Source organism: Gossypium hirsutum, chromosome D05, assembly GCF_007990345.1.
Source record: "Gossypium hirsutum isolate 1008001.06 chromosome D05, Gossypium_hirsutum_v2.1, whole genome shotgun sequence".
Taxonomy (NCBI): Eukaryota; Viridiplantae; Streptophyta; class Magnoliopsida; order Malvales; family Malvaceae; genus Gossypium; species Gossypium hirsutum.
Window position 1 is genome coordinate 58,819,258 of NC_053441.1, and position 22,087 is coordinate 58,841,344.

Genomic DNA, 22,087 nt, shown 5'->3' on the forward strand with positions numbered 1-22,087 from the left:
GTCTTGAAGTTGTTCATGGTATGGAAAAAATTATCACACTGTATTGTGATAATAGTGCGAAATAGCTAACACCAAGGAAACTAGAAACCACAAAAGGACAAAACATATTGATAGAAAGTATCATATCATAAAGGAGGCAGTAACAAACAAAATAGTGGATGTAGTCAAAGTCATACCAGAGGACAAGCTTACGGATCCATTGATCAAGATTTTGGTGGCTAGGAGTTTTGAGAAACATGTAGAAAATATAGGAATGCGAAATATGACTTATCTACTTCACTAGGTCAAATGGGAGACTATTGGACCTAGTGTCTTTATTTTAGTATTTTCTTTAATATATACTTATATTTTTTGAACAAATTGATTTAATAAAATATTCATTCATTACATTAATATCCTTTGTATATTATTCTTCATGATTTTTGCACGCAAAGCAAATATTGACCCAATAATTATCTAACATTTAACTAATACTAAACGATATTACATGGTTGGATCATAATATGGAAAAATAATTTATATTGATAGATAATCTAAGCATGTCCTTAGTCTAATAAAAAAAATGAGCAAATTGATTGAAAGGATAACATGTTATCTATTGAATCCAATTAAGGAAATACTTTATCTTCGGTATTGGAGAGATTGAGTATTAGAAAATAGAGACATAGATGTAACTCACTTGTAGATTTATTCATTTGTGACGTTCATAGTGTGACATACCTTAATCCTGAGTAGATGATGGACTATGTATGTGTGATTCGTATACTTTAATGTAAATGAAAGTCTGAGTTTAAATAGATAAGGAACTGAAAGTTGGTGCATTAGGTATATGACTTTTATAGTATGTAGCATCATTCGTCAACAATGGAATTCATAGCTCAACTAAAAGGTAAATGATATTCTTTCATCAGCATTACATGATAAATAAAAAGTAAACACGGTCATGGGTCACTTGTCTTTGTGATAAATGGTTTAATTACTATTTGATAGTAATTGACTTTTCAAGAATAAAGATGAAATAGTTACCATGAAAAAAATGGGATCATATTGAAAGAACAATTTTATCTCAAAAAGATTAAAAATATCCCATAAATGTAATACACTTCTGACAAATTTGGTGACATTATAACTTTATAATTTTTATATTAAATATTTTGATTTACTTAAATTTAGTTACTTAATGATAACATTTCATATTCTTAAAAATTTATCTTATGAAAGTGCAGCGTCTGTTATTCCAAGTGTGATATTTTGAGATGACCGTGGGATCAGCTTTTGTGCAAAATTCCATGTTAAATTAGCATCGGAGCCACCAGTTGCTACTCTAATTGGACCATTCAAAGTACCAGCCCATTCCTCTGTATTTTTTACATCTAGTTATTATCTCTTTTCCTTTTCATCATTCAATTATTCATTTTTTTTAATTTGATCATTCAATTAATCGAGATATTTTTTTATCTATTTCCGTTAAGTGCCTTAAACCTCTCTAATGGGAGGATGATATGTTAGTTAAAAAATTTATATAATAATAAATTTATTTCTCAACTTTTACATATTATATCAATTTAATCATAATTTTAAAAAATTAACTTTCAAAATTTACAAATAATTTCAATTTATCAGTGGTGGGAGTGGCTGGAAAGGAGGGTTGCAACCCATTAGTTGAATACACAACTGGGTTTATTAGGCTTTTTTCAGGACATTTTCCATAAAAGAGTTAGAGGCAACCTGCATTGAAGTTTGAGCTTGAGATTCTAACAACGGAATTGGGATTTCAAGCAGTGGATGAAAGCAAGTCGTTGCTTTGATTTTGAAGATATTGAAGAAACTTCCGAGAGATAGCCTTGTCCTTGCGCAGCAACTACCCCATTTTTCTTCTCGCCTGTTTTGTGTATGATTCTGCAAATCACTCATTCCTCCTGCAAAATAACACCATTTCAATCTTATACTATTGAGTATTTGACAATTCAGTGTTGCATGCTCATGCTTTTAGCCTTATTCAAATCTTGTTTAATCAGTGCATGAACAATAAACATGCAACTAGTGAGTGAAATGAAGGCCATCACATCAGGAATTACTCCACTGTTTCATCATATTCTTGTTATTATTAGCATTCAGCTGAAAAGAATATGTCAACCCAGAAATCATACAAACATAATATATCTGCTACTATTTAACGATAAATTAGGTTCAAATAAGAAAGAAGAGAAATTTTTTTTTTGTTTGGAGAAGGGTGGAGGAGGATATGGAGGAAACCATAGTAGTGATCGTGGGGAAGCAGAAGAGGTAGGTAAAATTTGATGATCAAATTAAGATCATTTGTAATTTTGAAGGTTATTTTTTTTAAAATTTGACAATTGATATATTATGTAAAAGTTAAGAGTAAAATTTTTTATTATACTAATTTTTTAATTACCATATCACCCTTCCATTAGAAATTTAATGCCATTTAATGGAAATAGACCAAAAAAAATAATATTGATCAGTTGGGTAATCAAATTTTAAAAAAAAAAGTCGGATAACAAAAAAAGAAAAAGAACAATACTTGAGTGACCACATTAAAAAAGTTGATAGCTGGATGAAAAAAAAAAGGTAATAGTTGGATAGTTTGTGATATAGTTTTCCCAAAAATTAAAAATAAAAAACCCCACACATCATCAAAATCATTTGTTGGACCCAAGCCCATTGGCTTTTAACATCACATTCATGAGTAAATAAATAATGGTAAACTATGTAACAAGTTATTCTAAAATATTTTAGTCACTGCATTTTTTTTGTTAATTTAGTCATTATAATTTAGATAATTATTTGAATTGGCTACTTCTGTTTAAATTTTCGTTAACCTATTAATTGATTGTTGACATGACATTTCTTTTTGATTTTTGACTAAAATTAGGAACCTCTCTATAATTAGTCCAAAATACTTTCTTGTAGCAAAGCCTCAAAGGTAAATTTATTTCAAAGCTCCTCTATTTGATCTTTTCTAGCTACGAAATTTTAGGTTCCATTGGTTTTTTTCATTTGTTCTTAAAGATCGATATTTTCCCTTCCTTGGATCCCCGAACTGAGTCCATGAAGAAGTTAGTTTCTACTCAATCCTTTCGTAAGCTTGTTATTGTTTTAGCTTCCTTGTTGCTTCTCTTTCACCTTGTTTAGCTATTGACTATGTTCTAACCAAGAAGATTCTCGATAAAAAATCTGAGCTATTCAATAACGATAAGTGGAAATGGACTCTAGATATCGGATCCAAGTTCCTTGTCAGAAAAATCCATCATCTCCCCAATCACCATGCAAGATCCAAAGATAGCCGTAGGTTCTTGCATGATGGCTTGTGCTTTTTGCTCCAACTTCACCTACAGTTTCCAATAGTATCCACTTGAAAGTTTGTCCGGCTGTATTTCTACACTAATTTTTACGATAGTCAAAACACAACCAACACTCTCTGTACACCATTGTGATGAAATGTGGTTCTTATGGTGAAGTGAGGTGCAATAGAGATGGAAGCAGGGGATGAGTGGTGACAAGTACATGTGGTTCTTATGTTGCAAATAAATAAAAATAAATGTTTTGGGCTAATAGAAAAGTCCCTAGCTTTAGTAAAATATTCATTCATTATATTAATATCCTTTGTATATTATTCTTTATGATTTTTGCATGCAAAGTAAATATTGACCCAATAATTATCTAACATTTAACTAATACTAAATGGTATTACATGGTTGGATTATAATGTGGAAAAACTATTTATATTAATAGATAATCTAAATATGTCCTTAGTCTAATTAAAAAAAAAGAGCAAACTGATTGAAAGGATAATATGTTATCTATCCAATCCAATTAAGGAAATACTTTATCTTCGATATTGGAGAGATTGAATCTTAGAAAATAGAGACATAGATGTAACTCACTTGTAGATTTATTCATTTGTGACGTTCATAGTGTGACATACCTTAATCCTCAGTAGATGATGGGCTATGTATGTGTGATTCATACACTTTGATGTAAATGAAAGTTTGAGTTTAAATAGATAAGAACTGAAAGTTGGTACATTAGGTATATGACTTTTATAGTATGTAGCATCATTCCTCAATAATGGAATTCATAGCTCAACTAAAAGGTAAATGATATTCTTTCATCAGCATTACATGATAAATGAAAAGTAAACACGGTCATGGATCACTTGTCTTTGTGATAAACGATTTACTTACTATTTGATAGTAATTGACTTTTCAACAATAAAGCTAAAATAGTTACCATAAGAAAAATGGGATCATATTGAAAGAACAATTTTATCTCAAAAAGATTAAAAGTATCCCATAAATGTAATTCACTTCTGACAAATTTTGTGACATTATAATTTTATAATTTTGTGACATTTCATATTCTTAAAAATATATCTTATGAATGTGCAGCGTCTGTTATTCCAAGTGTGATAAATTAAAATAATTTCCCCTTAACAATTCCAAAACATGATCAACATTATTTTGAGATATTCCATGTTATGGTGTAGAAATTAAGTTAGCATCGGAGCCCCCAATTGCTACTCTAATTGGACCATTCAAAGTACCAGCCCATTCCTCTGTATTTTTTATACGCTTTTTAAAAATAGGGGTAAATTACATCTAGTTATTATCTCTTTTCCTTTTCGTCATTCAATTATTAATTTTTTTAGTTTGATCACTCAATTAATCGAGATATTTTTTTTATTTATTTCTGTTAAGTGCCTTAAACCTCTCTAATGGGAGGATGATATGTTAATTAAAAAATTAATATAATAATAAATTAATTTCTCAAATTTTAGATGTTATATCAATTTAATTAGAATTTTAAAAAAGTAACTTTCAAAATTTGCAAGATTTCAATTTATTAGTGGTGGGAGTAGCTGGAAAGGAGAGCTGCAACCCATTAGTTGAATACACAACTGGGTTTATTAGGCTTTTTTCAGGCCATTTTCCATAAAAGAGTAAGGGGCAGCCTGCATTGAAGTTTGAGCTTGAGATTCTAACAACGGAATTGGGGTTTCAAGCCAGTGGACGAAAGCAAGTTGTTGCTTTGCTTTTGCAGATATTGAAGAAAGTTCCGAGAGATAGCCTTGTCCTTGCGCAGCAGCTACCCCACTTTTCTTCTCGCCTGTTTTGTGTATTATTCTGCAAATCACCCATTCTTCCTGCAAAATAACACCATTTCAATCTTATACTATTTGAGTATTTGACAATTCAGTGTTGCATGCTCATGCTTTTAGCCTTCTTTCAAATCTTGTTTAATCAGTGCATGAACAAAAACATGCAACTAGTGAGTGAAATGAAGGCCATCACATCAGAAATTACTCCACTGTTTCATCACATTATTGTTATTATTAGCATTCAGCCGAGAAGAATATGTCAACCCAGAAATCATACAAACAGAATATATCTGGTACTATTTAACGATAAATTAGATTCAAATAAGAAAAAATAGCAGTTTTTTTTTTTTTTTTTGGAGAAGGGTGGAGGAGGATATGGAGGAAACCATAGTAGTGATCGTGGGGAAGCGGAAGAGGTAGGTAAAATTTGATGATCAAATTGAGATCATTTTGTAAATTTGAAGGTTATTTTTTTAAAATTATGACTTAATTGATATATTATGTAAAAGTTAAGAGCAAATTTTTTTATTATACTAATCTTTTAATTGCCATATCACCCTTCCATGAGAAATTTAACGCCATTTAACGAAAATAGACCAAAAAAATAATGTTGATCAGTTGAGTGGTCAAATTAAAAAAATAAAGGATAGCCGGATGACAAAAAAAAAAGAAGACTATAGTTAAGTGGCCACATTAAAAAAGTTGATAGTTAGATAGTTTGCAATGTAATTTACCTAAAAATTAAAAATAAGAAACCCAACACATCATCAAAATCATTTGTAGGACCCAAGCCCATTTGTCTTTTAATGTCACATTCATGAGTAAATAAATAATGGTACACTACATAACAAGTTATTTTAAAATATTTTAGTCACTGTAAATTTTTTTGTTAATTTAATCACTATAATTTAGATAATTATTTGAATTGGCCACTTCTGTTTAAATTTTCGTTAACCCATTAATTGATTGTTGACATGACATTTCTTTTTTATTTTTGACTAAAATTAGGAGTCTCTCTATAATTAATCCAAAATACTTTCTTGTAGCAAAGCCTCAAAAGGTAAATTTATTTCAAAGCTCCTCTATTTGATCTTTTCTAGCTAAAAAATTTTGGGTTCCATTGGTTTTTTTCATTTGTTCTTAAAGATCGATTTTTTTCCCTTCCCTGTATCCCGAACTGAGTCCATGAAGAAGTCAGTTTCTACTCAATTCTTTCCCAAGCTTGTTACCGTTTTAGCTTCCTTGTTGCTTCTCTTTCACCTTGTTTAGCTATTGACTATGTTCTAACCAAGAAGATTCTCGGTAAAAAATCTGAGCTATCCAATAACGATAAGTGGAAATGGACTCTAGATATCGGATCCAAGTTCCTTGTCAGAAAAATCCGTTATCTCCCCAATCGCCATGCAAGATCTAACGATAGTCGTAGGTCCTTACATGACGGCTTGTGTTTTTCACTTCAACTTCACCTACAATTTCCCAATAGTATCCACTCGGAAGTTTGTCCGGTTGTATTTCTACACTAATTATTGAGAAGGTTATTTTGGGAAGTAGATATATATTTTAAAAGAAATGAAGTTAATTTTTAGAGAAGAATAAGAGAATAGAAGTCATCTTGGTGCTCAATTGTAACAACAACAACATCAGCAGCAGCAGCATAATAATGGGAAAGTATGGTATAAGAATGCCTAATTATATGTCACAACTCGAAATTAAATATACTAGTCGGCATCCTATAAAAAATATAGTTTTTCTTACATCATATTCAATACTATGATTTTAATATAATAGTTTTTAGCTTGGAAAACTTTGAAAGGCCATAACTGTTCATCCACGTCAGCAAATCGCGCTGACGTGGACGTGATTTCCTGGCGCGTACCCTGACATCGCGCTGACGTGGACGCGATTTTGCGGAAAATGGACCATTTCGGTAAATAATTAAATAATTGGCCCATTTCGGTAAATTTTGAAAAAAAGAGCTTTTTTGGTAATTTTCCCGAAAAATTAATGGTTAAAATTATAGTTTATCTTTTTTTTTTAATTTAAAAATAATAAAAAAGTGCACTTACAATGCTATGTAATGTATAAGATGACATGGCAATTTCACAAGTTATTGACAAGTGTTTAGCATTGCCATGTCATCTTAGTCACTAACTACTGGGTGGCTAATCATTAGTATTGATGTCTAAATATATAATTTTAATATTTGAGTCATCAAATTCAAATATAAAAAATAGACAATTTTATATAAATATGATATAATAGTAATGACTGATAGCAGAAAAATAATTTATTGATTGCATACCGTATTTTATAAACTAAAATATAATTATACTAGAGTTCTATAATTATAAATAGTTAATTTATAATTTTATATTATTTAAATAAAATTTAAGTTGACCGACCCGAGATATGGTGAGGTCTATACTTAATTTCTATTTCATATTATTTACTTTAAAATTGGAAGCATATATATATATATATATATAAACTTTGAAATTTACGAAGTGTTGAACGTGATAAAAGACCATAATAATATTAAAATAAGTTTATAAATTAAATGTTTTAATAATAAATATGAATATATAGAAGGTTATTTTGGGAAGTGTATATATATATATATATTAGAGAAGAATAAGAGAATAGAAGGAATGGTAAGAGAGGGAAAATGTTTAAAAAGTGGAGGCAGTTTGATTTCTTATTTACCTTTGCCTCTTAACCTCTTCCTTCCATCATTCCTTTTCTCCTCTCTTTTGCACTATCCTCCCCCCTCCTTTCCCACCAACTCTTTTATCCTTCTCTTCATCAACATCAAAAATATACCTGAAATTGTATTAAAATGGAGAAATTTCGTTTATAAAATAAGAAAATATAAACTAAACTATAAATGGTTGATACCTTTAAAAGCTTTCTAAGGGTTTCAATCGAAGAATATTTTTAAAGTTTGGATGGTCATCCCACTCCAACCATTCCCACCATTCTGTGCTTGAGAAGATGGTAAGAGAAGGTGGAGCATATGCAAATGGCTGCCCATTGCCAACAAGGGGAGCAAATGGAGGAATTCTCTTCAGTTTATCACACTCATCAACATAGATAGTCTCGAGAGAATCACAAACCATCACTCCAATTTTGCTGCATATGCTCTTCAAATATGGTAATTCCGAGAACGACAACACTCTCAAATTGGGAAGATGGAATTTGATTAATGCATCACTCCTTTTTTCTTCAACTTCTGATGTTGCTGCTCCCAATATTTCTACTAGCTGACTACAAGCATCCACGTGTATTTTTTCCAGGTTTTGGAGGTTTGGAAGCAACCAATGTGGAAGCAACGTCTTCATACTTGAGCAGCTGTATATCATAATTTCCTTGAGATGGGAAAAGGTGGCAGACGGAGCCAATGTTGATGTTGTTGCTGAACCAATTCCTTCATCTTTCATAATAAGGGCACTCAACTTTGGTAGACCACAAAGTTCCAAATTCTTAAGGCTCTGAAATGGATGAGCGGAAGAAGAGGCATAAGAGGACAGGGAAACAACACACTCTATCCCTTTACAATCATAAATCCTCAAGTCAATCGCATTTTTGAAGGAAGAATTATTATCGACTAAGTTTCTGAAATAGTCGCAGCCTACAATAGTCAATTGTTGAATTTCAATTGGGTGCATAATTAACTCACCTTCCCAATTCTGGACTCCTTTAATAATTACTGTTTTACCTCTTCTCAGAGGGAAAATATCTAAGCCCACTTGTAAATAGTACTCGATGAGATTTTTCTTACTTTGTTGCATTGAGTAGATGAACTTATTCAATTCGCAGATGTCTTCGAACCGTCCGGTAAAGCACTCCAACTTCTTCAATGGTTCCATCTCCTCTGCTTTTAGACTTATTTTTTCATTGTTCTCATCAAAACCCAAGTGCTGAAGGTGAACGAGTTTTGGTAAAAGTCCAGCGGGTATCTCTTTCAGAGTGAACACTCGAAGATCAAGATATCTTAGCTTTATCAGCATATCCATTCCTTCGGGGAATTCCTCAATTTTAGTCCCAGAAAGATCCAACTTCTTCAATTCTTGAAGCATCGAAAGACATGGCAGATCTCTTAATTCATAACAGCCACGAAGCAACAATGTCGTGAGGTTCTTTAGTTCAGAGATTGAATTTGGTAAACTCTCGATCTTCGTAGAGGACAAATTGAGAACACTAAGACAAGGCATGTTTGTGAAGAAAGAAATTGAGATCTTCTTTATAGGGTTGTTCTGCAATAACAAGGTTGTGAGCAGTTGGCATTTTGTAGGCAGCACATCTATGGAAATTTCTGATATGGAGTTATACATAAGTGACACTTTCTCAATATCCGGACTCCATTGCTCTTTTTCTGGTAACTCTTCTAATTGCAAACCTGCTTGTATGATATATCGAGGATTCATTCTTGTGATCGATAATGCCATCTCTCTCACTGCATCATGCATCTTTATGCAAGGTTGACCATTTACATTGGTGATATTTTCCAACAAGCAGTTCTCTTTTAACTTCTTCAAAATAACAAGACCCTTTTCTTTCATTTCTTGTCTTGTACCCATATCATCTATGAATCCCTCGTCAATCCAGCACTCAGTTAGTTTATCCTTTTCAATTTCAAAATCTTCGGGATATAATGCGCAATGTAAGAAACAAGATTTCACTTTCTCGTCCTTTAAGTGATCGAAGCTAAATTTCAAACGCTCTATAACTTTAGCTTCCACTCCTTCCACTTTTTCTATTCTCTCTTTCAATTCCCTGAGTGCGTTTTTCCAAATAAGAGGGTCCTCTTCTCCTTTCAAGGTACCAGATACGACGACAATTGTAAGAGGTAGACCCGCACATTCCTTGACAACAAGCTTTAGAGTAGGCATTATAGTTTGATTTTGCACTATGTTAGGCCCAACTTTACTCAAGAATAGTGTCAATGCCTGTTCTGCTGAAAGGGGCTTCACTTTTATCACCGTGCAACCCATATACTTACAGACATGCTCCGAACGGGTTGTCAACACCAACTTGCAGCCATTGCTGTCACTCGGCTCAGGGATCCCAACTTCTTCTAGAGAGACTTCATCCCACACATCATCTAGGATTAGAACATGCTTTCCTACTTTCTTCAGCATTTCTGACAAGATTGCAGCTCGTCTGAGCTTGTCTCCTTCTATGGCCAAATCTTCCTTCAACTTCAAAGCACTTGCAATATCATCTTGTACCTTCATTACATTGAACTCCTTGGATATGGTAACCCAGATTACTCTTTCGAATCTTTTTTCTTTCAAAAGATCATTGTGGATGTGCTTGATGATCGTAGTTTTACCCACACCGCCCATCCCCCAAACCCCAATCTTTTTTACCTCCTCTTGCATCAAACATGCCCAAATCTCTTTTCTGGCAGCTTCCTCCCCAACTAGTTCTGATGTTGGCAGTGGCAACCCACCACTTGGACCATCCATGGCAAGAGCTTCAGAGGCATTAGGAGCTTTATCAAGAAATTCCTTCATTTCTCGAGTCTTTTCATCAACCAGCTTTCCGTTCCAAGCACGACAGAGATATCTCCCGTTTCTGACTTTATTTTCCACATCCTGTGCTTCCGCAATCATCTCTTTCGCATCTTTCAACCAATTTTCAACTCCCTGCTTTGGTATCTTGCCCCCAGGAGAAAGAAGCTCTGCTTTCAATTGCAGCTCTATGTCTTCCATTTTACAATTCAATTCATCTCTGATCCTCCCGAAGTTTCTCACATAATCATTCAGCTTTCTGTGATATTTCAAGTATTTACAAAGAGGAGGTCCAAGACAATTTGCAATGCCAACACCGGGCTCTACGTATTCCATTGCTCTGCCCCTGCAACGCAATCATATATGTTAGTGGACAGGATTTTTGAATAATTTTTAATATGTTAGTGTAAGCATGAAAAGGAAGCATAAATGCAATGGCCTTTATTAGAAGGAGCTATGGATAGGTGGCAGACAGAAACAAGATGAAAATCTGGTCACTAGAGTTAACCTCTCAATGTATATAAAATGCTAGATTCAAGTGTGCAACAGTTCATTACGGAATATTAAGAGCTAAAATATTCAACAGTTTGAGATTTCTATCTATGATCCTGTCTTAAAATCTAAAACTGTTGATAATCAGTAGAGGAAACCATTGCCTTATTACCTGACTTAGTGGCTGAAATGTGTTGAGATATTAGAACTGAAAATGAAGCAGTGAAGTTGACTTCCTTGACTATCTTACAAAGCTAGCAGATAATAAAAAACAATCATTGCATAGTCATGAATGAAGCAAATAAAAGAAAATTACCTTTGACGGGATGCGTGAAATTTTGTGATAGACCTTGGAGATCAAAACGAATTAAAAACAGTGAAGAAGAAAGAATGTTGTGGGCAGAATGGCAGAACTATTAAGCAAAGAAAATCATGTAATGAAACAAGCAAATGAAAGAAAAGTAGGTAGAGTGGATGGTTGAAATTTTGTGATAGAAGAAAGAATGTTGTGGGTACAAAGGCAAAAGTATTAAGTAAGGAATCCCATCTTTTTTTACTTTTCCTTTACTTCTGCCACTATAGTTGGCATTTTGGGTATTTGATACTCAGCAGTTGTATCTATCAGCTGATTTACAATTTGATTCTTCTTTAAATCTGTAATAATTCACTACTTGATAATAAAACCTCTAATCTGCCATGTCCTCTCCATTCATTCTGGACATTACTAACAAGTTTTGCAGTCATCTTGGTGCTCAATTGTAACAACAACATCAGCAGCAGCAGCAGCATAATAATAATGGGAAAGTATGGTATAAGAATGCCTAATTATATGTTACAACTTGAAATTAAATATACTAGTCGGCATCCTATAAAAAAATATAGTTGTTTCTTACATATGATGTTTGTAAGACGTGAATAATGCGAATAAATCTATTCAAGTACATGTAAATTCCTTCATAAGTTACACTTTTAAATCCAAATTGTGGTTTATTGATTGGGTGTACACCGTTAAATAGTCGAAATTCAAATTATCATTGTACCCAAATCATTTATTTGGTTTATTGATTGGGTGTTCACCATTCTTCAAAAGAAATATAGAAAAAAAAATATTAAGCAAAATCATTTGTTTTCTGTTTTTTATCTCTTATGTTCCTTAACATAACTTTTACATTATACGAAAAGATAAAATTCTAAATATAATTTATTTTTACAATTTGTGTTTTGAAAAATAATTTAAATGTAATGAAATTTTGAATTGAGTTTGAAAAAGAAAATTTTGTGGTATATTTTGTATTCTTCTAACTAAAAAATGGCATCAAGTTCAGTTTCATAAGCTTCTGTCATATCAGTTCTAGATGTGCTTCAAAGACATGAAACTCAACTTGAAAATATTACTAATTTGGTTTTAAATTGTTTTTAAACTGTTTAACTTCAAAAACAAACAAATTGAGCTAAATTGGAACAAAAAACAAGTTGGGGGGGCTGAATTGAAAGTTGCAAAATTATTTTTGGGCTGATAAAAAATATTAAACTTTTTACTTTGACAAATTCTATATTTATAAAAAATTGATTTAGTGGTTGCTTGTTAAGCGTGATTTTAGGAGTAACATCATATGAAATTGGTTCTTTGAGATCAGTATATAAAGGTTTTTAATTGTGACATGAATACACACTTTGAATTTAAAAAGACAATTTAGCACATTCTTGCGTCTACTGCATTTGAAGCAATCTGCCATTGTTTTTCTCTTTTTATATTTTGGTGCAATTTCCCTTTTAGTTCTCTCCTTTATTTACCTATTATCTTTCATTAAAATTCACTCTCATAATCCAATTAAATATGATTAATTTCATGTTCAACTAATCTCCATTTAGCTTTAGACCGGTTATCATTTCGATCAAGAAACATGAGAAATGAACCTATGCTAAAACCTTACAATACGATATTTATTATCTCTCCAGAATATGAGATAGTTACAATTATCCCTTAAAGTTGATTCAATTTCAACTCAAAAAATGTAGATTTGAGTTGTTTGGTGTACAGTTGAGAAAATGAGTTGGTTACATTAGTCCCCAATTTTTATAGTCTCTGTCAATTTGATCTTGATAATCTATAAGTTGGTAAAAAATTAAAATTATTTTTAAAATTTTATGAAATTATAAAATTAAAAATTAAATAAAAATAGATAAAAATTCAAAAATAAATAAAGTGAGAGAAAATTAGGGGTAATTATTTTTAAACCCTCCAAAATTTCTCTATATTATCTGTATCAAAATATTCAATACCCATTATTTAAAAAAAACATAGAAAAGAAAAAAACATTAATCAAAATTATTTGATCTCTCTGTTTTTTACTTCTTCTGTTTCTTGACATAACTTTTAGATTGTAAGAAAAGATAAAATTTCGAACATAATTTATTTTTACAATTTGGGTTTAGAAAAATAATTTATAGGTAATGAAATTTTGAATTGAGTTTCAAAAAAAATTTGTGGTATATTTTTTATTCTTCTAAATAAAAAAAATGGCATTAGGGTCAATTTTATAAGCCTCTATAATATCAAATCTAGATGCCGTTTAAGACCATGAAACTCAACTTGATAATAGTGATGATTCGGTTTCAAGAAATATTGAGGAATCATGTAATGATCTAACTCTCTTTTTTTTTTTGGGTTTTGTTCTCTTTTTAATTTGTTATCGAATTCTGTTCTCCATCTTCTAATATTCCTAGATTGTTTTATGAGAAATTACTATAGAAGTTCTTTATAGAAATTGGTATTCTCAGTGAATTGTTTTTGTCAGTGCAAAACATTGACAATCATTAGGTTTCATTGTATCCTCAAGGTAAATTTGTGAGTAACTCTTCGGCACAACAATAAATAATTGGGGGCGAATAGAACTTTAAAATAGTAGCATCATACACATATTGACCTTTTTTAATTTATCAGAAATTCATTTTTATCACCAGTAACAGTTATGGGAACAATAATCAAAGAAAACAAACAATATTATGAGTCAATTTTTATGGTGTTCGGGGCAACTTTCGTTTTTAAGTTCCACAAAGGTAAAGTAAATTCCATCTTTTCTTATTATTAATTTTTTTGCTTTGCTGTCTTCCATTATTGTTGGCACTATTGTTCTCTACTATGATTCTAAAATATAATATTTATAAATCATATGTATCTAAATTAGAGCAAATAGCAGTCTTATGATTTACTTTAATGTAACATGTCATGTTGCCTAGATTCCAATTCTTTTAGTCTCCTCCATGTTCCACCTTCAAGAAAAAACAAGAGAGAATGAACCTAGATTTGGATACCTAATCCTTCCTCTATAAAATCAGAGTTACCTTCAGATTTTAATTCTAATACCGACATTGTAACACCCTGATTATTTAACTTTGTTTTTGTGAATTTTATCACAAATATGTATCTGCTTCAGTAGCTAAGTGTTTTGATTGTATGTTTCAAGTCCCATTTTTGGAATTTGCTATTTGTGATCCTAGCCTATTCCTTGGCGGTTTGGCTTATATTCTATTGCTAGTTAAATCATATTAGAATTAACTTGCTGGTTTGAGTGGTAAGGTGTTAGCTTGCCCTAAGGTCTCATGTTTAAATCTCTGTATGAGTGTGAATAATTATTTTTGTTGCAGTTGTTTGGTAGGGGTTCGGCAGTGTTAAAATTTTGAGGTAGTTGGATGTGGATTGAAGTGTCGGATTTGGTGGGATTAGGTTGATTAGTGGGTTAGTGGGGAGTTGGGGGAAATTAGTGATATTTTATTAAAATTTTATTTTTAATTTTTTAATTTTTTAATTTTAATTTTAATTTTCTTTTCCCAAAAAATTTCCCTCTCTTTCTATTTTATTTTTAATTTAATTTAATTTTATTTTATTCAAAATATCCAGTAAAACTATTTTAAGAAATTGAAGTTACCATATTAAAATTCAATATACAAAACCAAGTCATGTAAATTTTTAAAGCATTTCATGTTGTTTAAGGCTTCTAATTTTATTGTGTAAAAATAAAAACTTATTTGCAGAAGTTTCAAAATATGCCCAAAACTCTTTGATCACTGTGCCGCGACCTCATGATTCCCACGTGGCAACATCGACCCAATATTGGTATCGTAAATTTTCAAGTACTTGTGTTGGACACTTTGACACCCTCATACACATACCAAATCAAGATTTCATGCTATTCTCCCTATTTTAACGTGTCATATAACTTACATTAACATGTTTTGACATCTCAAGTAAATTACTATGCTATCATTCAACCCTAAAGTCACAATTCAATTACTCAAAATGTAAATTTTGTATTTTAAGCATTTCTAAGTGCATAATTGATACATAACATGCTAAATGGTCATTTTGGACTTACCTCAATACTCAACAAGCCAATCCACCTGCAATTTACATGTTAGCCAATAAACAAGTACACAACATTTTACTAATTCAACCAATAACATGCATTCTCAAATCTTCCATTGAAAACATTCATTCGAACCAATTTTAAAAGTTCTAAAAACCATTTAAACAATCCATATTGTCCATTAATAAACCATTAACAGTTCAAAGTCTAAAACCCTCTAGATTAGTCCCACAGTACCTTCCTTATTGATTTAAAAACACACCAAACACACTAAAGTTAAATTGTCTTGCTTTGGATCACTTGACAGCTCACTTCTCCTCCTCGTTTCAGCTATATCTCTGCATTGTTAAACATAAAAGAGTGTGAGCTTTTTCAAGCTCAGTGAGTGCTTAGAGATTGCCACAAGTAATCACAATATCCAAAGTTAGAAGAAAGCATACAATCACAATTAATCATGGTGAGCAATAAAGCATAATTCATAGCATTCACATTAATATGTTGCCACAATGTGATTACGAAGCATATGTACAAAATATATAATAAAATATTTTATCAACATATATAAAATCAACAAGACTCATATCATATTCAGTCATAAACACATAACATTTTTATTGTCATCTCAATATACAACACATAACATATCACATTTAAGCATCATTTGCAAATCATCATTAGTTTAGGTAGAAACACTTACTCTTGAAAATTGGAGGGTGTGGATGTGTTTGGATAGCTAGAAAATCATTAAGGATGAGTTAATTTTGAGAGAAAATATTAGAGTTGAATTTGGGGAAATTTTGAATGTGAAATTCAATGGAGAGTAGGGACGTCGGGTTCTTAAAGAAACGGGGAAGATGAGTAGTTTTTTTTTTAAATAAGGAAAAATTGCATTTTAAAAACTTACAGTTTTTCTTTATTTTTCAATTTAGACCTTAGCTTAATTAAAACACATTTTTCTCAATTATTTTCAAACCCGATATTTTTAAAAAAAAATCCATTTTAACCAAATTAATTCCCGAACACTCAATTTTAATTTCTTAAAATAAAATTATTAATGATATTAATTTTAATATTTTATTTAATTAATTCCTAATTATTTTAATGATCTAACTTAATTACGATTTTTGATTCACTAACCCCCGATTTACTATCCCAATTTTTGGGATGTGACATGACAACATTATGTAAACATGATATAATAATAATCACTGATAGCATACAAATAAATTATTGATTACATACCCTATTGTATAAACTAAAATATAATTATACTGCAAGTTCTATATTATGATATCTAATGGGTTAATTTTTAAAATTACATATTTTAAAAATAAAAAAATAAAAAAATGTTAATTTATAATTATTTCTAACTTATATGCTTTTCAATGTTAAAACTTTTATTAGAATTATTAGTAAAAAAATGCATAAACGATTGATAGCATATTAATAAGTTTAATCATTAGACTATTGATATACTCTTAAAAACAATCTACTTTTTTTTTCTAAATCTAAACCCATTTTTAGCCTAGCTCGGTCAATCCAAAAAATGACTCATTTTCCTGTTCAAAAATAATAAAATATTTTTATTATTTAAATTGAATTCGAGCTGTACCGTCTCAAGACATGGAGGGGTTGATAGCCAACTTCTATACCATATTTTTTTTACTTTAAAATTTGAAGCGAATATATAGGGAAAATTATAAAAATAATCACTTTTGTTTACCTCATATTACATTTTAGTCATTTACGTTATCGTTTTGTTACGAAGCGGTCACTCTACCATTAAGCTTTTTACCTCCCTAACAACAGTCCTATGTGGTAGTCCAAATGGGTTTTAAATGCTAACTTGGATGTTTTACATGACAGTCCAAATTAAATTTTTTAATTAAAAACTTATTTTCATCCCAACAAATGGACATCCAAGTTGACATTTAAAACCCATTTGGATTGCCATGTAAGACTAACGTTAAGGAGGTAATGAAGTTTAATGATAAAGTGATTATTTCGTAACAAAGAGATAACGTAAGTGACTAAAACGTAACATTTCAAACATAAGTGACTATTTTTGTAGTTTACCCGAATATATATTATTATATAAAAGTTGATATTTATTAAAATTTACGAAATAATATATTAGTGTTAAATGTGATAAAAGATTATAATAATATCAAAAAAAGTTTATAACTTAAATGTTTTAAATGTAAGTATGAAAATTTAGAAGGTTATTTTGGAAACTACATATATATATATATATATATATTAGAGAAGAATAAGAGAATAAGAGAGGGAAAATGTTTAAAAAGTGGAGGCAGTTTGATTTCTTATTTATGCTTTTAACCTCTTCCTTCCATCATTCCTTTTCTCCTCTCTTTTGCACTATCCTCCCCCCTCCTTTCCCACCAACCCTTTTATCCTTCTCTTCATCAACATCAAAAATATACCTGAAATTGTATTAAAATGGAGAAATTTCGTTTATAAAATAAGAAAATATAAACTAAACTATAAATGGTTGATACCTTTAAAAGCTTTCTAAGGGTTTGAATAGAAAAACATTTTTAAAGTTTGGATGGTCATCCCACTCCAACGATTCCCACCATTCTGTGCTTGACCTGATGGTAAGAGAAGGTAGAGCATATGCAAAGGGCTGCCCATTGCCAACAAGGGGAACAAATGGAGGAATTCTCTTCAGTTTATCACAATCTCCATCAACTTGGATAAGTTGGAGAGAATCACAAACCATCACTCCACTTTTGCTGCATATGCTCTTCAAATTTCGTAATTCCCAGAATGACAACTCTCTCAATTTGGGAAGATGGAATTTGATTAATGCATCACTCCCTTTTTCTTCAACTTCTGATGTTGTTGCTCCCAATATTTCTACTAGCTGTCTACAAGCCTCCACGTGTATTTCTTCCAGGTTTTGGAGGTTTGGAAGCAACCAATGTGGAAGCAACGTCTTCATACTTGAGCAGCTGTCTATCTTAATTTCCTTAAGATGGGAAAAGGTCGTAGACGGAGCCAAAGTTGATGCTGTTGCTGAACCAATTTCTTCATCTTTCATAATAAGGGCGCTCAACTTTGGCAGATATTGAAGATACAACACCTCGAGGCTCTGAAATGGATGAGCGGAAGAAGAGGCAAAAGAGAATAGGGAAACAACACACTCTATCCCTTCACACCACCAAATCCAACAAACCCTCAAGTCAATCGCATTTTTGAAGGAAGACTTGTCATCGACTAAGCTTCTCAAATAGTCGCACTTTAAAATAATCAACTCTTGAATTTCAATTGGGTGCATAATTAAATCGCCTTCCCAATTCTGGACTCCTTCAATTGTTACTGTTTTATATCTTGTAGCACGCATAAAAGATGAGCCCACCTGTAACGAGTACTTGATGAGATTTTTCTTACTTTGTTGCATTGAGGAGATGAACTTATTGAATTCATTGATGTCTTCGAAACGTCCGGTAAAGCACTCCAACTTCTTCAATGGTTCCATCTCCTCTGCTTTTAGACTCGTTTTTTCATTGTTCTCATGAAAACCCAAGTGCTGAAGGTGAATGAGTTTTGGTAAAAGTCCAGCGGGTGTCTCTTTCAGAGTGAGAAGTGGAAGATCAAGATATCTTAGCTTTATCAGCATATCCATTCCTTTAGGGACTTCCTCAATTTTAGTCCCACAAAGATCCAACTTCTAAAATTCTTGAAGCATCGAAAGGCATGGCAGATCTCTTAATTCAGAACAGCCACGAAGCAACAATGTTGTGAGGTTCTTTAGTTCAGAGATGGAATTTGGTAAACTCTCGATCTTTGTAAAAGACAAATTGAGAACACAAAGACAGGGCAAGCTTATGAAGAAAGAATATGGGATCTTCTTTATAGGATTACCCTGCAATAACAAGGTTGTGAGCAGTTGACATTTTGTGGGCAGCACATCTATGGAAATTTCTGATATGGAGTTATACATAAGTGACACTTTCTCGATATCCGGACCCCATTGCTCCTTTTCTGGTAACTCTTCTAATTGCAAACCTGCTTGTATCATATATCGAGGATTCGTTCTTGTGATTGACAATGCCATGTCTCTCACTGCATCATGCATTTTCACTCTTTCACTCGAGACATTTTCCAACAAGCAATTATCTTCTAATTTCTTCAAAATAACATGGCCCTTATCTTTCATTTCTTGTCTTGTACTCATATCATCTATGAATCCCTCTTCAATCCAGCACTCAATTAGCCCATCCTTCCAAATTTGAAAATCTTCAGGGTATAATGCGCAATGTAAGAAACAATGCTTCATTTTCTCGTCTTTTAAGTGATTGAAGCTAACTTTCAAACTCTCGATCACTTTATCTTCCCCTTCTTTCACTTTCCCTATTCTCTCTTTCAATTCCCTGAGTGTGTTTTTCCAAATAAGAGGGTCATCTTCTCCTCTCAATGTACCAGCTATGACGACAATTGTAAGAGGCAGTGTTAAATATAAAAGAGTGTGAGCTTTTTCAAGCTCAGTGAGTGCTTAGAAATTGCCACAAGTAATCACAATATCCAAAGTTAAAAGAAAGCATACAATCACAATTAATCACGGTGAGCAATAAAGCATAATTCATAGCATTCACATTAATATGTTGCCAGAATGTGATTATGAAGCATATGTACAAAATATATTGCATTGGGTAACCAGATTTTCAAATACGACCAATATAATGTGTAGCGTAAAGCTATCACCCTCCAAAAACATCCACTTAAACATGTATACTTATTGTTTTATGCACACTTTCACATATCACACAACTCATGTTCATATCACATATTCAAGTCTCATATCATGCACTTACAAGTGCTCACATTATGCTCAAATAGTCACAACATATAGATCTCATATAGTGTATATAAAATCAGCAAGACTCATATCATATCCAGTCATGAACACATAACATTTTTATTGTCATCTCAATATACAACACATAACATATCACATTTAAGCATCATTTGCAAATCATCATTAGTTTAGGTAGAAACACTTACTATTGAAAATTGGAAGGTGTGGATGTGTTTGGATAGCTAGAAAAATCATTAAGGATGAGTTAATTTTGAGAGAAAATATTATAGTTGAATTTGGGGAAATTTTGAATGTGAAATTCAATGGAGGGAAGGGATGTCGGGTTCTTAAAGAAATGGGGAAGATGAGTAGTTTTTTTAAAATGAGGAAAAATTGCATTTTAAAACTTCCAGTTTTCCTTTATTTTTCCATTCAGACCTTAGCTCAATTAAAACACATTTTTTTAAATTATTTTCAAACCTGATATTTTTAAAAAATCCATTTTAACCAAATTAACTTCCGAACACCCAATTTTAATATCTTAAAATTATTAATTATATTAATTTTAATATTTTATTTAATTAATTTCTAATTATTGTAATGATCTAACTTAATTACGATTTTTGATTCACTAACCCCCGATTTACTATCCCGATTTTTGGGATGTGACATGACAACATTATGTAAATATGATATAATAATAATCACTGATAGCATACAAATAAATTATTGATTACATACCCTATTGTATAAACTAAAATATAATTATACTACAAGTTCTATAATATGATATCTAAATGGGTTAATTTTTAAAATTGCATATTTTAAAATTAAAAAAATTATAGAAATGTTAATTTATAATTATTTCTAACTTATGTGCTTTTCAATGTTAAAACTTTTACTAGAATTATTAGTAAAAAATGCATGAATGATTGATAGCATAATCATTTTAAAGACATAATTATAAATTAATTATATAAAAAGGGTAAACACTTCGTAACATAGTAATAAATAATTTATAATACATGAATAAATTATGGATAAAATAATAAGAAATAATATAGTATAAAATTAAATAATTAATAATATAATATAGTAATAAAATTTATAAATATCATTTTTTAATTAAGTAGATAATTTTATAAATATCAGTGCAAAACTTCGAAATCATTAGGTTTCATTGTATCCTCGAGGTCAATTTGCGAGTAACTCGTTTGCACAGCAATAAATAGGTGGGGGCAAATAGAACTTTAAAATAGTGACATTGATACACACATTGGAATCTTTTTTAATTTCTCATAAATTTATTTTTATCTCCGCACAGTAATAGTTATGGAAACAATAATCAAAGAAAACAAAAAATATTATGAGTCAATTTTTATGGTCTTCGGGGCAACTTTCGTTTTTATGTTCCACAGAGGTAATGTAAATTCGATATTAATGTTTTCAAAATTGTATTTTTTTTATCACTCGACTATTAAGTGACATTTTTTTAATTAGTATAATAACAATTTTAGTCCTCAAATTTTCTACTTTCAGTCAATTTAATCTTGATAATATATAAAATGGTAAAAATTTGAAATTATTTTTAAAATTTTAGAAAATTATAAAATAAAAAATTAAATAAAAGTAAATAAAAATTTTAAAAATAAATAAAGTGAGAGAAAATGAGGGATAATTGTTTTTAAACCCTCCAAAATTTCTCTACATTGTATGTATTGAAAATTAAAGAATTTACAGTACTTTCCTAACTTTTATTGTAAATAAAAGCAAG

At 31.0% G+C, this 22,087-nt stretch overlaps 1 protein-coding gene across 1 annotated transcript; it reads right to left on the bottom strand.

Moving 5' to 3' along the window:
* Positions 1 to 4,930: 4,930 nt before the first annotated feature.
* Positions 4,931 to 10,971, bottom strand: LOC121217250 (probable disease resistance protein At1g61300). The gene is made up of 3 exons (XM_041092776.1): positions 8,087 to 10,971; positions 7,879 to 7,942; positions 4,931 to 5,167 (listed from the first exon to the last, which is right to left on the bottom strand). Exons 1-3 carry the CDS (start codon positions 10,969 to 10,971, stop codon positions 4,931 to 4,933), a joined length of 3,186 nt encoding a protein of 1,061 aa, XP_040948710.1.
* Positions 10,972 to 22,087: the final 11,116 nt, after the last annotated feature.

Coding starts and splice junctions, on each gene's coding strand:
- LOC121217250 (XM_041092776.1), bottom strand. CDS start 10,971: ATGGAATACGTAGAGCCCGGTGTTGGCATTGCAAATTGTCTTGGACCT. Junction 7,943..8,086: donor AGCACAGAATGGTGGGAATG/GTTGGAGTGGGA, acceptor ATACAATTTCAG/GTATATTTTTGATGTTGATG. Junction 5,168..7,878: donor GGAAAGGAGGGGGGAGGATA/GTGCAAAAGAGA, acceptor GTTATTTTGCAG/GAAGAATGGGTGATTTGCAG.